Source organism: Nannospalax galili, unplaced genomic scaffold (assembly GCF_000622305.1).
Source record: "Nannospalax galili isolate Female #2095 unplaced genomic scaffold, S.galili_v1.0 scaffold542, whole genome shotgun sequence".
NCBI lineage: Eukaryota > Metazoa > Chordata > Mammalia > Rodentia > Spalacidae > Nannospalax > Nannospalax galili.
The window spans coordinates 1,567,153-1,583,949 of NW_008349083.1; the positions used below are offsets into that span (position 1 = coordinate 1,567,153).

The following is a 16,797-nucleotide window of genomic DNA, read 5'->3' on the forward strand; positions in this document are numbered from 1 at the left end:
GACCAATAGAGATATGGAATTCGATTATTTTACCCTCTCTATTGATGTTTGACAAAGACTTCATCATGATGACTGTTTCATGAGATTGAAAGGCAGAGAAATAACATCCAAGGAAGAAATCAAAGATGGAAGATTGAAAACAAAATCCAAACCATAGTCAACAAATATTCAAGGCCAATTGCAAGTATGCAAAAGCCAAGCAAAAGTAACCACAGTGAGAAAAAAATTTTAACAGAACTACAGAGCAATTTTTGAGCGGCAACACCATGCAGCTTGATGATATTTACATTTCAGAGGAAGAATCGAAGCTATGCAAGTTTACAGCTGTAGAAACAGTGAAGATACAACCACCTGCAGAACTAGCTTGACCCTGACCCTGGCCCCAGCAGACTCCTGGTGCAGAAATTCACCTGGTCATACAGTAAACATATTTCAAGGTTGACCTGCATGGAGACAGCAGAGCAACATAGGTCCTTGAGACACCAGTAACTCTTCCAGCTTAAGTGACTGATCGTCCTCCTTTATCCCCAGCTCTTTCTACTATCTCAGTTTGGAGGTCTGAGAGGAAAAGAAGAGCAGCTCACAGAGAAGGGCTGAATGTGGTAGAAAAATTGTGGGAGTGGCCATCATGACCACCTCTGGAAAGGATCCTGCAACAGCAGGAAATGCTCAGGTTAAAGACATTACACAAAAGGAAATCCTTATTGGAACATTTTTCTTTGATATGGGTTCAGCGCTTAGAGATTTCTTAGCAAAGAACACAGAGATATGGGATCTACTTACCCATTCTGTATGGCAGCTGTGGGGTCATAGGTCAGAGCCATGCCAGCCTGCATAGAGGTGGGAAGAAGGAAGAAAACATCTCAACATTTTTATATGGTACCCCAAACTTTCAGTTAAATGAACTTTGTTTCTTGTCATGATATACATTTTCTTTTCTTTTTTTTTTCTTTTTTTTTTTTAACTCTACGGTATCTTTCTTTACCTTTCTATCCCAAATTGAAAGTTTTACTGTTCACAAACCAGAATCCACCAGTGAGTTGGGAGCTTATGTAATATATTCCGACAGACCAAGGAATGACAAAGCTTGGATGATTTCCATCTCTACTTCATAAACCATCCATGGCCTAATTTTTGGTAGACTGACACTCTCAATATTGTCTGGAGCAGCTATTGTGCATATTATGGTCTGAAAAAAGAAGGATCCAATAGCATGGATAAAGACAAAACTCCTTAAAATGCATCCAATCTTAGAGAAGAAGCTATTAAAAAGTATTTCTTTTAAAATAGACTCTATGCCTCAGGGGTATGTTGATAATGAGTTACAGAGCTTGCCCAGTATATTGCTAGTGCCTGTTCTACTAAGAGTAGGAAAATGGGGAGATCATTTACATTGGATGGAAATCTGAGGCCATGTGAGTATCAACAGATAGTTTTGTTCTGTTTGTAAGCTGAAGACTAACATAAAAAATAAAAAAAAGCCTACCCGCAGGTCTGTAATTTCCATTAAGTTTCAGGAAGGAATATAAACCACCATGGCTAACTCAAAGCCTTCCTTGTCTCTTCATATGCTATCACCTTTGATTCTTGAAGCAACCCTATGAAGTGGGCAGCGACAGTGTTTCCTCATTTCATACTTGAAGACCCAGAACCATGTCAAAGTTACATGACTTGCTCAAGGTCAAACAAACAGCACTACGGGCTACAAAGACTTCTTTCCCTCTCTACCCAAACAGTGTTGTAAAACAAATACAAGGCACCATTCTGTCACTGTCTGTGGATCTGGAATCCTCACTTTCCCAAAGGAAGTTTATCAAGAACCCTTATCTATCAGAAACTGTATGTGGTACAACTCATATGATAGACACACATTAACTAAAGGGCCAAACTTTTCCCCTTCTCCTACTACATGGGAATTAGACAATCTACATGCAAGCACCTACTATGGGCTACACATCACTTACATAGCATGGATGAATTCCTCCCCGGAAACCTGTAAGAGGGGAACCCCCACTCTGCCTCATGGCCAATCTGAACTCTCTTCAGAGCCCCCAACATGCTGTCTGTCTATGGTATTAGGGTCTGAACTCTTCCCAGAAGTCCCTCCTTACTGTTGCCTGTCTGTAGATTTATGACGTTAATTATTCTTTTAATAAATCTCTTACCCAAAGGACAGGCCACCCCAGTGTCCCTCTGACATCTGAAATCTGAGCTCTTATACCCACGTCTTCTAATGTAGGCTCCCTGCCATTCCTGTGCTATGACATTGATTTAGAGTTTCACCGAGTACCATCTCCACAAAAATGAGAAAGTCTTCTCTGGGGCAGAACCTACTTTGTGCTGTGTGGACCAACCACCTATGGTGTTGGTGTAGTTAGCACTTCTGAGTAGGAACAAAATGTTGAAGGGAATTTAAAACTGCTCAGATTATCTTAAGGGTGAACGTTTTTATTTTGAAATTATAACCTGAATATATTAATATAAATTTCATATATTTGATAGTCTACTATAATTACCTAAGATGTCATCACTGGGGAAGTTGGATACATAAATACGACCTCCCTATAAAAGTTTATATAACTTCCTATGGGAGGAGTTGGAGGGGAGGGAGTGGGCATGGATTTGATCAAAACACCTTATATGCATATATCCCTGTATGAAATTCTCAATAAATTATTTTTAAAAATTTATATAACTTTCTGTAAGTCCAAAATTACCTAAAAATGGAAAAATGGAAAATAAAAGTGAAGGACATCTGTGGAAGAGAAAAAAGAGTGCAATTTTTTAAGGAAACAGAAGAGATTATGTAGTTGAATTTTTACATTTTACATGTTGTTTAAGGTGTTTATTCTGTCAGAGTCTTTGTATTTAATACTTAACTAAAATTAAATTTATCATGCTAATATGGGATTTGATGCACAGCACAGCCTGCTGCCTTCAAGCTTGTTTTATTATATGATTTCCCTAAATGAAAGTTTTTAATGTTATTATTAAGACTGGAATATGGAAGCACAGCATAGAGCTGTAGATTAATAGAATTTGCATAATGGGAGCGAATACACAAATTTGGGTAGAGTTTGCAAACCAAACTCACAGGGCTGTCAGAAGATAGCAGAGTTGCCCTGGAGACATGTTTGATGTATTGGAACCTGGGGAGAGCAGAGTTTGGAAACATGACTCTCTGCAGAGCACGACTAAGTTACTTTCCCCCAAATCATTCAAGATGGCAGGCAATATAAGAAGAATGAAAATAGTGGACTTCACATCCAACAGAGATATTGGTAGCTCCTAAGGCAGTCAGGCTAGTAGCCATGTCCTCAACCTCCTAGATAATCTGAACTGCTCAAATCGTGGAACTCAAGGGAAACGTTTCTTACTCAGTCCTACATTCATCATTTTCCTCCTGTTTGCTCCCAGTTGTGCTCAGAGAGCCACAAACACTATCTAGTCCTTCTCAACTTTAAGTTTTGGAGCATTTTATTTTAAATATATTTTATGTCAACTGGTTTTGCCATTATACACAGATCTCGTCAGACTACGATACTGTGGCCATTTCATGGGTACAGCTTCCCTACCATGTCTAGAATGCATTAACTAGCAGCAGGTGTCTTCTCCACCGGCTCTACATTTTTTTGGCCCCCTCTTCTACAATGTAGCACATTCTCTTTTTATACTCTGTTTACTTGCTACAGTAACCTTGAAATAAAGGTATTTCCTTTTTATATTTTACTTAAATTACTCATGGGTTTTAGTTAGTTGGTCAGTCCTAGCTAGAAATATAGTAATGATCAATAAACTTTTCTCTCTTTCTTAAATATATATTTTAGCAAAAATAAACAAAACCAAATGGGTTCTTTTTCCATCTTAAGCCTTGGGTTTATATTCCAGAGCTTGAAAAAAAACTTAGGTGACCATATAGTAGAGACCAAACAGTGTGTTTTGTTGTTAAGTTTGGGTCAACTCTTGGCTCTGTTTCCTTTGAGTTCTGAGACTCTGAGCAAATTATTTAACCTAATCGCTACTCAGTTTCCTCAACTGTTAAATGGTATAATACCTGCCTCCTTGGCCTGTCGTTAAATCTAAATGAGATCACATTTGTAATGCAAAGCCGTATGTGTTAGATGCCATATGAGTAGCATGGATGAGAATACAGAGGGACAGGGGCTTTGGGTAATTGGGTAAGGCACAGAGGAGGTAAGCTGGAGGCAAGCTTTGAAAGATGAGCAGAGTTTCTACAAATAGATATGGAAACTGTGCCAATAGAAAATGGCTCAGGGCCCATTGTGGAAGAGGGGGCTGAAAGATTGTAAGAGTGAGGATAGGTCCATGAGAGTCGGGAAACAGGCTTTTGGGTCACTACTAGAAGCTTGCTCATGTGAATTTGTGGCAATGGTGGTGTAGTGCACAAGACCCATGCCAACTCAATCAGATAAGGGCCCAGAGTGGAACCAGGGACATGGGCAGCAGGCAGGCCCTAACCTGGAAACTGTTGCTGACTGATTACTGCTGGGTGAGAGAGTAATGTTCCTTAAGATCGTTAGATAGACTAACTAGACTTCATTGGATGAACTTGTACCAAAGGACATCTGGGTTTCAAATGTTTGACCAGAGGTTCGGCGGGGGTGGGGAAAGTGGGGGCATGAATGGGGAAGGGAGTCTAAATTTGATTAAGAACTATTGTATGAAATGCACAAAAGCTCAATAAAAAGCATTTTAAAACCTAGTAATATGGGTAACTCGTTTACAGCAGAACATGAGGAAGGGGAATGGGAAATAAGGCTCAGTGGTAAAGAGGGGAGGGCTTAGACTGCCCAGTCCTTCTCTGAGAACCTAAGAACACAGGTACCTGCAGAATGCAAAAGAGGGTGTTGGATCCCCTGGAGCTAGAGTTACAGGCACTTGTGAGCCAAGTCATGTAGATGCTGAGAACTGAACTTTGGTCTTCTGCTAGAGCAGCATGAGCTCTTAGCAGCTGAACCACCTCTCCATCCTCCCAGAATACTTGTGAGCAGGGAAATTTTATGTTAAATGACCACAGTGGAAATAGGCAGCAGGAACAGCATGGGGCCCCTAAAAAACAGAGAACACACCAAGAAGAGGGAAAGCTGGAGTTGTCTTAGGAGAGGGAGGGGACAGAATTTAAGGCAAGGTTGACATTGCAGCGGGAGTACCAGATGAATACAAGTTTCACCTACTTCAAGGGTTAAACAAAGGGATTGTTTTAGAACTGAACTGTTGGCTGGATCTCACAGTCTAGCAACTCCACTTGACTGCACCTGGTGTGCACTTTAAGCGTAGCTGATTGCTGAGTTATAATTCTAATATGCCCTTAATGCAGATTCTGCATTCAATCTCCTTTTGTCTCTTCCCACAAAGATGAAAAAGAAATTGATTTCGCTGCTCTGTCTAGCCACCTTTACACAAAGACAGAAGCATGAAATCAGCATTATGCAACTGCCAAATATTATGGCATGTTTACAAACTTCAGAGTCACAGGAAAAAAAAAGATACCTTGGAACCAAATGAAAATGTCATACCCCATATGCAGAACAGTGATGCTTAGTCCTGTCTTCTTTCAAAAAGCACTTACATTCACAAAAGGTTCTTTTCCCCCCATTTTACATTATTTGTATATTAGAGGCATGAATAATTTACTTTAAACAAAATATGGCATTTTGCCATTTTTCAACAACAGCTAAGTTTTGCTTCACTTTTTCAGCCATAATAGGGCATTTTAGGTTTCTAGATGCAGAAACTACTAGAGACAAATATTTTATTAAATAAATAAAATTATTTCCTGGAAAGAGTATTAATGGTGGGTTAGAGATAGACTCTTGCTGTGTAGCACAGGCTGGCCTGGAACTTGTGATCCTCTTGCCTCAGGCATGCTCCATCAGTACTGGTGTTAAGGCAACTTTATTTTCAATAAATTAGGAAGAGCCACGAAAACAAATCAGTTTGACTTAGAAACTAGATAGTGTATATTCATAACTTAATGAACTGGTGAAGTTATATCAATAGGTTACAGTAACAGAAATAGCGCTTACAGTGTACACAGTACGAATAGGCATTTCTACCTCAGAGTGATCCACTGGAAAGACGCACTCTTGTGTGAGGAGAGAATTCTCAACTTTCATAAAACCCACAAGATGGTGGCTAACAGAATTGTTTCCTAACCGTTGAAAGTTTTTCTACCCTGGAGGTGAATCGGTATCAAAATGTTTGAGGCAGTAAAGTATATATAGAGACACAGCCTGAAATTTCTCGAAAAGGGAGAGTGTGGACTCCTTGCAGTTCTACTTTCCTGGGTCTATCTGGACACCTGGTGTGTTCCACCTAAATGCATTGCACAAAAGGGAGTGCATGACTTACATATGACCATTGGGTAGGCTGACTAGACTTCAGTGGACACATTTACATGGAAGGACATTTGGCTACAAACACCTGAATGAATAGGACTCAGCATGTACAGCAGAGTGCATAGGGTTCAGTGGGAGGATAGGAAGAGGCATGGATGGGGAGGGGGTCTGGATATGAGTAGGAATGTTGTATAAAATTTAAAAAGCTCAAGAAAAACGATAATTCCAAGAACATCTAAGTGTCAAAGGCCAGATTGGAAACAACACTTTGGGAAGCATGCCCTAAACATGTCATTTTTAAGCAGAGTGTTCTGAATTAGGTACAGAAGACAAAAATGACATCATTTTCCAGGTATCATATCTAAGGAGCTTGTTTTTGTAGTCAATCTTAATAATGCTTAGAACTATTGGCTGGTTATGACTGAATAGTCAGTAAATAAAATGATCAAAATGTACATGTATAAGGGGCTTAGAATTATGTGCTGTAAACATTTAGGTGTTGCTATCAAGTAAAATCTCATTGGCATCACATATTTTTTCAAACTTTCTAAAATTTCATTTATTTACTGCACGTATGTATGTACATGTATAAACACATCACAGCACAGTGTGGAAATTAAAGGACAACTTACAGGAGTGAGTGCTTTCCCTCTACTGTGTCGGAATGGGATTCAGGTCTTCAGGCTTAGTGGCACATGCCTTTGACCACTGACTGAGTCATTTCACTGGCCCAACAATGTTTTTTTTTTTTTTTTTTTTGTTAAGCCAGTATTTCAATTAAATAGCATGATTTTTATGTGAGCAAATCGTGATCCAAAATTTTATATACAGTAAGTTTCAGAAGATGAACATTTTTAACAACTTTAAAATGCTGATTATAAATGTAGGCAAAATTAATTTCAGTACATTGAGATTGAAGTGGTATTAAAATGACATTTTTTCTTTCATAAATGTTTTGCAGATGATTTCAAAGCTATATATAAAATGACTCTACAATGATAATCATTCTTTTTTAAAAAACATTTAAGTGTTTTATTTATGATTTTTTAAATTGTATGTGTATGAGTGTATTGCCTGCGTGTATGTATAGTACAATGCCTGTGGTGGTCAGAAGAGGGCGTCAGATTTCCCTGGAACTGGAGTTACAGATGGTTGTTAGCCCCATGTGGGTGCTGGGAGCCAAACCCAGGTTCTCTGCATGACCAGCTTCTGCAAGGGCAGCTGGTGCTCTTAACTGTTGAGCCATCCCTGCAGCTCTAACAGAACCCTTCTAATAACGTGCTATATTATCTTTTATGTATTATGTTGTACCTTGGTTAAATATTCTAAATTCAAATCTGGTTAATAGTAACTCATGCATATGATCTCAGTACTTGGGAGGTGGAGGCAGGAGATTTAGAAGTCCAATGCCATTGTCACTAGAGAGTGAGTTTGAGGCCAACCTGGATTACAAGAGGCCCAGATTCCAAAACAAAACCAAATCTATATTAGGAGTGAAAGAAAGGGCATGTCATTTGTGAAATCAACACAGACCAAAGTCTGGATTCCAGAGTGAGTCTGGAAAAGTCAGGAGACATTCAGCTCTGCAGAGTGAGTAGATGGAATGGTAGAACATGGGTGCTGTTGCTATACTGTATGTAATCATGCTGCCCATCACATGGGAAAAATCAGGAACTGAAAGTTTTTCCTACCATTTTTTTGGTGTGTGTGTGTGTGTGTGTGTGTGTGTGTGTGTGTGTCTGGGAATGGACATGTACATGTATGTGTTTGTATGCACGTGTGTGTTCATGTGGAGGCCCAGGGTTGATATCAAGAATCATTCTCGCTTGTTCCTCCACCTTCTTCACTGAGGTGGAGTCTCTCAGTCAAATCCAGAGCGCGCTCATATGGCTAGTCTTATTAGCTAGCTTGCTCTGGTGATCTCCTGTCTCCATCTTCCCAGGCTGAAATTACAGCTGGGCCAGCATACCCACATGGTTTTTACCTGGGTTTCTGGGGATCTAAACTCTGGTCCTCACACTTGTGTCAAGGCTTTAACCACTGAGCCATCTCACCAGCCTAGAACTGAATCTTTAAGCAGTGTTTTGTTTTTGTTTTTGTTTCTGTTTTCAGAAAGCCAGTGATTTGAGAAGACAGCAGTGTAACTCATCTTTAGCCACTTGTCACACAGTCTTGAAGCCATCTCTCTCTATCCGGGTGGCATTTCCTGTTGCCTGAGGTCTGTGAACTGATTCTGACTGGAGCTATTATGGCATGCTCAGCCACCTGTGACACTTGACTACATTTCTGGGTATGCCTCAGTTGGTGTCCTCTCTTCTTACCTCATTGCTTGGACTACCATAGAATCAGTAAATGCATGTCTAATACATTAATAAATAAGGGACTTTAAAGAAATTTTGAATTTTCTCTTTAGTTAAATTTGCATTTTCCAATGAAATCTGGGTGCACTGTTAGTTTCCTGATTTTATTAGCAAAATTTCCTTTGAGAAATCTTAGGTGGACTCAGCTGAACTTGTGGAGCCCTTGGCAGGTCATAAACTTAAATGATCACTGGGTTTAGGAAGAGATACTTCTAGTGCAGCGCAGTAAACAGCAGCATACCTGAGCTGCACTGTGGTCGGGGCTTTTGAGAAGGACAGTGAGCAATAAACTTTCAATACCTTCCCAAGACTAATGGCCCATACTCAGGGTGGGAGAAGGGCTGCCAAGCATCGTCTTCATGTTTCTAAGAGGGCTGTCAGGAGTCAGGCAAATGTGATATTGCAAATTTATCACTTTATAAGTAGCAGACAGAGCCAGGGAACAGAGAGAATAGGTTCTTTATGTTTGAAGGAGTCAAACAGGGAGAAGCCGTAAAGTTGTTGCTGAAGCACTAAGTCATCACATTGTTTGGCTTTTGCTAAAGCATTCCTGTCAGAGAATCTCTGCCTTATATAGCAATAGAGAGGGATACAGTACGAAAGATGCCAAGACAACCCAGACTGGGAGGCTGAGAAAGCCCAAGCTTTCCCAGGAAGAGCTTGGCTAAAGGGGACACAGGAGAAAAGGTCCACACATAGCACTGCAAGGTTGGGGAAAAGTAGGTTTGAGTTTGTCATTGAAACCAGTTAAAATAATCCATGGTTCACATCCATAAAGGAGAAAAGAGAGCACTGTCACACTATACATAGGGGATGCAGTACCAATGTGAAATGTCCCTCATAGGCTCATGTAGTTCAACAGTTTGTCCCCAGCTCCTTGTGCTGTTTGGAGGATAGAGGTGGAGCCTGACTGGAGGAAGTGAGTCACTAGGGGCAGCCCTTGAGGTTTTATAGCCCAGCCCCACTTCCTATCCATTCTACTTCCTGTCAGTGTAAACAATGTGACCAGGCTACACAGTCTATGTATTACCCACAGTGATACACTGTTTGCTTTTACACTATGATTCAAAATAAAATCTTCCTCCATTAAGGGGCTTCTTCTCAGGGATTTGGTCACAGCAGTGAGAGTTTCAACTAACACAGGCATTTATTTTAAATCTCACTCTAACTGTGGGAATTTCACAGATTCCAAGGCACAGTTTGTTTTTTTTTCTCACATCCTAATATCTGTGAAATTGAGATTCATGTGATAATTGCTGGCATTTCATAGTTTGTCAACTCAGTTTCTCTTTTTTTGAAGTGATATTTCAAATAATGTAACATTTCATCTTTAGCCAGTGATGTATTACAGTCAATGATGTGGCAAATCTACTGTTAAACCCGCTGTGACGTGGAAAATACAGGATGTGGAGGTTGCAATGATGAGGCCAAGGAGCTAGACAGAAGAGAGTCTTCTGGGTGATTGATCCAGTTCCTTCTCCGTCCCAGGTATGGTTTGAGGCTACCTGGAGTTTGGAAGCCACAGTCTAACCATTAATGGAGGTCATTCTTATGGCAAGCTGGGATGGACAGGAAAATGCCAGCAATTCCAAAATTATCTTGGTTGGCTGATATGGCATTTAGCTGTCTTAGTCCACAGAAGACTCAGTCAGGGACATGGGACTCGACCATCAGCCTTTCTTTCTGTAAGTGCTTGCTGTAATAGTCCCTGTCTCAAGCCCCTTCTGGGCTTCTCACACCCAAGCCATCCCCAAGAACATAAATCTTATCCTATTCTTTTGCTTGACGACACATGCTGGGCAGAGGCATGGACACATCAATTATATTAGATCCAAAATTACAGTATTACAGGAACTTAAAGCCTTTCTTATTATCTTTAATAATCATATGTAAATAAGCATCAGATATAGGTGCTTCAAAAGAGAGCATTTGATCAAATAATAGCATTTTTTTTTTTAATCTGAGAATCCTTCAAGGCAACGTGAGAGTCATTTTTCAGACAAGAAGGGCTTTCCCTTTAGCCTGCTCTCTGCATTTTAGGTCAATCATATGAAGCATATAACACCACATCTGGTGGGCCAGCCAGCAGACTTGATTCACTAAGGGAGGCTCGTAACAACACAGACAGCTGGTTTTTCCAAGGCCATGCACACAGAGACTCGACTTCAGTTCAAGATTAGAAAGAATCTCTGTAGACTCTGGATTGGTAGATGAATCTCAATTCCTACTAGAGCAAACACATGCCAAACACTTTCTGATAGATGTAAAGGAGTTAGTGTCAAACTGTTTAGACAATATCTCTTCATCTGTGAAAAGTAGCTGGAGACATCAGGAGTTTAAACAGTATTATTAAATTTTCTAGATAATTCTTTGAATGTTCCATTTCATAGAAATTACCATTAAGTTTTTTCCCAAAGTATGTTTGCTTCTAGAAGCTCACAGAGACAATACTTCAGTCCTTCATTGTACCCTATCCCTGAAGCGTAAATTTTTAGTGCTGTAAAATTCAAATACAGATCGTATGGTTTCAAGGAGGACAGAAATGGTGTTCTGGGAACCCCCTGTCAGATTATTTTCATGACCGATAATGATAGTAATGAGACCTATCGAAACAACAGGAGCCACAGTGCCATTCACCGTATGTTCACTTGAGAGGGGAAGACCATTTTGTGGACGTGTGCCTCGTGTTCTTCACCGGTGAGGATGTCCCAAAGCCGATACCACACAGCCCCTTTAGTAGTGGTTAGTGATAGTCTATGTTTTCAAGAAGCTCAGTAAAGCGTGCTGTCCCTATGTGCAGCCAGCAGATCATGAGCCTCTTTCTAGATTTCATTTGGCACTCTGGTGCCATACTTGCCATTCTATGCAGCACTACTGCTGTGCCTTTGAAAATCAATGTTTTCCCTATCAACGTGACCTGGTTTTGTTCCCAATGGAGTGGGTCAAAAGCTCTTTTCTCACAGAGATAATAGGATTATTGTAAGGGATAGGAGAAATAATTCACTTTTTGGTTAATAATTTTTCTAAGATACAGTACTATTTACAGCAGACCAAATATTCAATTATTTTAGAAAATGATCCTAATGTCACACAGAGACTCACCAAATTAATGACAACAGTATTAAAACTTTTCTCAAATTCCTTAGGAAGACTTGTACATCTTGTGGGAACCACAAGAATTATCATAGTCTCCAAATCTGCAATAGAGAGTTGATTTTAACATAGTTTTTGAATAAAGTTAGTTTGTTTACACATTGTACAGTAATATGGAATATGTAATGGAATTATTCTTTTAAATTAGTGGAAGCTAGTATGCTGTTTTAAGTTACAATGATCACTGAGCTAGTCAAATGCTGAACCAGGGCTCCTAGGGCAATGGTACAGTGTCAAGTACATATAGATTTTCACTTATAATACATAATCTTGCTTTATGTGTTCTTCTGTCTAAATGTAAATTTTTGTTTTTAAGGGTTTTATTTTTGCATATATGTATATGTATGTGTCCATGTGTGTCTCTCTGGGCACGTGCATGAGGGTGTCTGTGGATGCCAGCAAAAGGAATCAGATCCCCTGGAGCTGGTGTTACAGGCAGTTGTGGGCTGCTTTGTATGCACTTGTTACACTTATATGCAGGCAAAACACTCATCGACATAAAATATAGATAAAAATTCTTAATCTTAAAAAAAGCTCTTCTTTTTATACAATTGGGGCTCAGGGACCATCTCAGAAGAGGGGACAGAAAGACTGTAAAAGCCAGGGAGGACATGCATGACCATATGGAAACAGAGTCCTGCAAGCTCTGGGAAACCTGCTCATATGATTCTGTGGCAATAGTGTCAGCATATACAAATCCCAAGTCCCATGCAAACTCAGGTAGACAAAAACCCAGCATAGAACTGAACAGCAGACCCCAATCTTAGCTGAAGAAATATTGGCAACTGATTACTGCTAGATGAGGAAGAGCTGATCTTCCTAAAACGAGGGATTCTAGATAGGCTGATTAGACCTCAGTGGATAGACCTGCATTGTAGAATGTCTAAGGACACTGACTTGACACAGTGGGTCTTAACATGGATGAAGAGTATATGGGTTCCAGTGGGGAGGGTTATGGGAGGGTGCCAGTGAGTACGGGGGTATAAAGATGATTAAGATTGTTTGAGATACTCTGCATGAAATACACAAAAATTCAATAAAAACAAATTAAGAAAATAAAGTTACACAGAAAAACTGAATGATTACCACATGTTATGTGTGTATATGTATGCTGATCTGAATATATATACATATACTGCACATACACATATATATATACATATACCATACATACACATACATGTACACATACATATATGGACAAGATAATTTATACTGAACACTATGGAGATTTAGTATATACAAGAAAATACCTCTTTCTCAATTCTTTGATGAATGTCATAAGCCATCAGTTACTGCATTAGTTTCTCTGTCAAAAAGATGCTATGAAGGGATATTAGAAACATTAAACATAGTCAGCCCTTCCTACACTCACCAGAGTTACAAAAGCACATTTTAAACAGTATTTTAAATAACCGTTATTTATTTATTTGCATGTTGGGGGTATGCCATGGTAGGTATGGAGGTCAGAGGATAACTTTTGGGAATTGTTTCTCTCCTTCCATTACATGGGTTCCAGGAATCATGTTCAGGTCCTTGGACTGGGTGGAAAGCACCTTTACTAGCTGAGCCATCTTACTGGCTGGCCCCAGAAGCACTTTTGTTATACTTTTTACTCTGCCATTATTTTCCAGAATACATAAATTAATAGTCATGTCCTTCCCTGTTAAGAACACGAGCTTCGATTTTTCATTGGTAATAGTTTGAAATCTTTCCCATGGTTTGTAGCAGTTGTTTAGTTTTATTTTTCTTTCTTTCATGTTCTTTCAACTTTTCCATCCAAGCCCTCTTCTCCTCTGCCAGCTTTTGACTTGTATGATTACATGACCTTTAAGAGAAAAAGTTGGCTAAAATCTTTAAAATCATCTAATATTTCAATGTTAAGTAATGCCTTCTGCTTTGGAATACTGTCTTAGTAAAACCTTAATGTAATGTGGGTCAAACATAAAAATATATTACTTTCTATTTTAATATGCTTCATAAAATAAGTAAAAAGTTGACTATAGTATTATATGATTACATCTATTTGTGGTGTGTGTGTGTGTGTGTGTGTGTGTGTGTGTGCATTCTCAAGGACTACCACACTCATATGGAGGTCAGAGGATGATTTGCAGAAGCCTGTTTTCTCCTTCCACCATGAGGGTCCTGGGAATGGAACTCAGGTCCCCAGGCTTGGCAGCAAGTACCTTTACCTGTTGAGCCATCTTGCTGGACCTTACTTTTCTTCTGAATAAATGTCATAGCATTAAAAACAATTCCCACTTAAAAATAAATGAACATGGCATAAAACTGGAAATCAAGGGATAGAAGCATCCTAGAGCCAACTGCAGAGCAGTGCTGGCTTTCAAGTCAGCTGCCTTGAGCTGTGTCCATGACATTATAAAGCTATAACACAGTCACCATTTGTGAGATTGTAGATTGGGAGGCACTGGCCTCTAAGCTGCACCCTCGTCACCTCATGCAATGCCTTTAATCATGAATCAATGCTACTAGCTGTTCTCACATTGCAGGAGAGGACCATGAAACTAATGGATGCAGGCACATGCCCAGTGTGGCTTTCAGCTTTGAAGTCATGGATCTTGTGACTTCAACTCTAAAACTTATCTCCTTAACCCAAAAATACCTGGAAATTTATGAAAAAAAGGACTTGCTATCAAGTAGGGTGATACCCTTGATTCCTACGAGTAGGAGGAATTATCATTCTCCATACGTCAAAGGAGGGCTTATATTTCATAAAATAGTTATGTTGTCTGTAAACACTGTCCCCCACCCTAGTCTCTCAGCACTGGGAACAGAGAGATCTTTGCTGAGTAGGGGAAAAGGTGGAGCTTCCCAACTGTAGGAAACACTTCAAGTTTATAAGTGAACATGAACCAATGTCTAAGTGACCCATCCTGACAAAAAGAAACAGTTAATATACAGGAAAAATACAGCTGTGAACAATAATTTTGTGGCCACTACTTTGTTATTTTTTGTATTGTTTCACTTCGTGCTTTATTTCCCCCTTTGGTCTAAATTGTATAAACTGAAGCCAATTATTGACAACTATTTGATTTCTATGTCACTAAATTTGTGTATTGTGTTCTCTTTCTTTTCTTTTGGAGACAAGGTCTCAGGTCTGCCAGGCTGACCTGAAGCTCACTAAGTAGCTGAGAATGGCCTTGGGAGTTCTGTTTCTATCTCCCAAGTGCCAGGATTATAGGCATGTGCTGCCCCACCAGGTTTATGCAGGGCTGGGGTTAGAAACCAGGACTGGGCTTTGGGTAAGGTAAGGACTTTGCCAGCTGAGCTACATTCCCTGCCCTTTTTGGTGGACTGCTCAGGTATGAAAACACAGACACAGACACACAGACATATGGACACACAGACACAGACATACAGACACACAGATACATAGTTTCTTGTTTATGCCTTTAACCAGAAAAATCAGCCTAGCTTTTCTACCTACTGTTGTAAAGAAACAGTAATCTTCTAAATATATTTGCCTCACTGTATGGTAAGGTAGCAAGAGTCTTCTTTCTTTCCTATTTATTTATTTATTTATTTATTTATTTATTTATTTATTTATTTATAGCCAAGGTTGGCCTTGAACTCTCGAGCCTCCCTGCCTTCACCTCCCCATTTTATATCTTAAAAGACTTACTTTGTTTTTAATTGCATACATATGTATGGGGAGGGTAGTGGTATGTGCACCTGAAGGCAGGTGCCTTTACAAGCCAGAAGGGATGTTGGATCCCCTAGAGCTGGTGGTGCAAGTGGTTGTGAGCTTCCTGATATGGGCACTAGGAAATGACCTGTAGCTATGGAAGGGGTTGTGGGTTTCTACATGCTAGTCAAGACCTCTGCCAGCTGAGCTACTTTTTAAAAAATTATTTATTAAATAACCATATAATTAGAAGAAGCATTTCACTACAACAGCATCGACACATTCAATAACAATTTCCAGTGCTAAATGCATCTCTTTCAAAATTGGCTGTAAATTTTTAGGTTTATAGTTGAATTAATACAGTTATACAATACTGTACTCCATATAAACTCTATAAGACATAAAATTAAATGAGGTTACTTTTAATCTCCTACTTCAGAGAGAGAGAGAGAGAGAGAGAGAGAGAGAGAGAGAGAGAGAGAACCAGAAACCAAGAAGAATGTGTGTTTACAGCATGGTTGCACTATCAACCCCTGAACCCCTGTCTTTCATGCAGTGACCACTCAGTAAATGTGTATTGATGGATAAAATAATTTTCATTTAAGTTGCTTCTCCTTTACTATTATTGTTTTAAAATCCATTTGGAAGCTGGGGGTGATCCAGCTTCCCAGGACTTTGGAGGCAGAAGCAGGTGGATCTCTGTAAGGTCAAGGCCAGCCTGGCCAACATAGTGAGTTCCAGGCCAGCCGGTGCTGCAGAGAGACCCTGTCTCAAAGAAGATTAAAAACAAAACAAAAAACAAAGCAAAAAACACTTTGGTATAGAATAGATTCCCCCCTCCCCCATCTCTCCCTCTCTCTTCCCCCACCTATGCCCTCTCTTCTGTGCAGCCTTGGAGTGTGAACCTAGGTCTCTGGGCATGCTAGACAAGCACTCTACCACCGAGCTCAACCCTAACCCTCTTTCCATTTACTTTGAGGCAGAGTATTGCTATGTTGTACATGTTCACCTTGAGCTCATTCTGTAGCCCATGACTTCAAATTTTTGATTCTCCAAGCTCCAGTTCCAGACTATTCAATGTCTGTCTCTGGCCTTTGTGGGTATTGCATACATGGGTGCACTCACATACATGCAGGCAACACATATACACATAAAATAAAAACAAATCTTGTTAAAAAAAGAGAATGAATATACACTATATAAGTATATCATATCCTTTTAAGGTTTTCAAAGTAGCATAAGCAGGCAGGGCCATAGAATATGAAATATTATATATGTA

At 39.6% G+C, this 16,797-nt stretch overlaps 1 protein-coding gene across 9 annotated transcripts in view; it reads right to left on the reverse strand.

Annotated features, from left to right (window-relative positions):
• Rbms3 (RNA binding motif single stranded interacting protein 3) overlaps window positions 1-16,797 on the reverse strand; it is a 982,465-nt gene that overhangs the window by 145,466 nt on the left and 820,202 nt on the right. For all 9 annotated transcript variants that reach the window (XM_008846470.3, XM_017801456.2, XM_029570082.1 and 6 more), the window contains exon 8: window positions 784-830. In XM_008846470.3, the coding sequence (XP_008844692.2) occupies window positions 784-830 (47 nt within the window). The remainder of the gene's footprint in view (window positions 1-783; window positions 831-16,797) is intronic.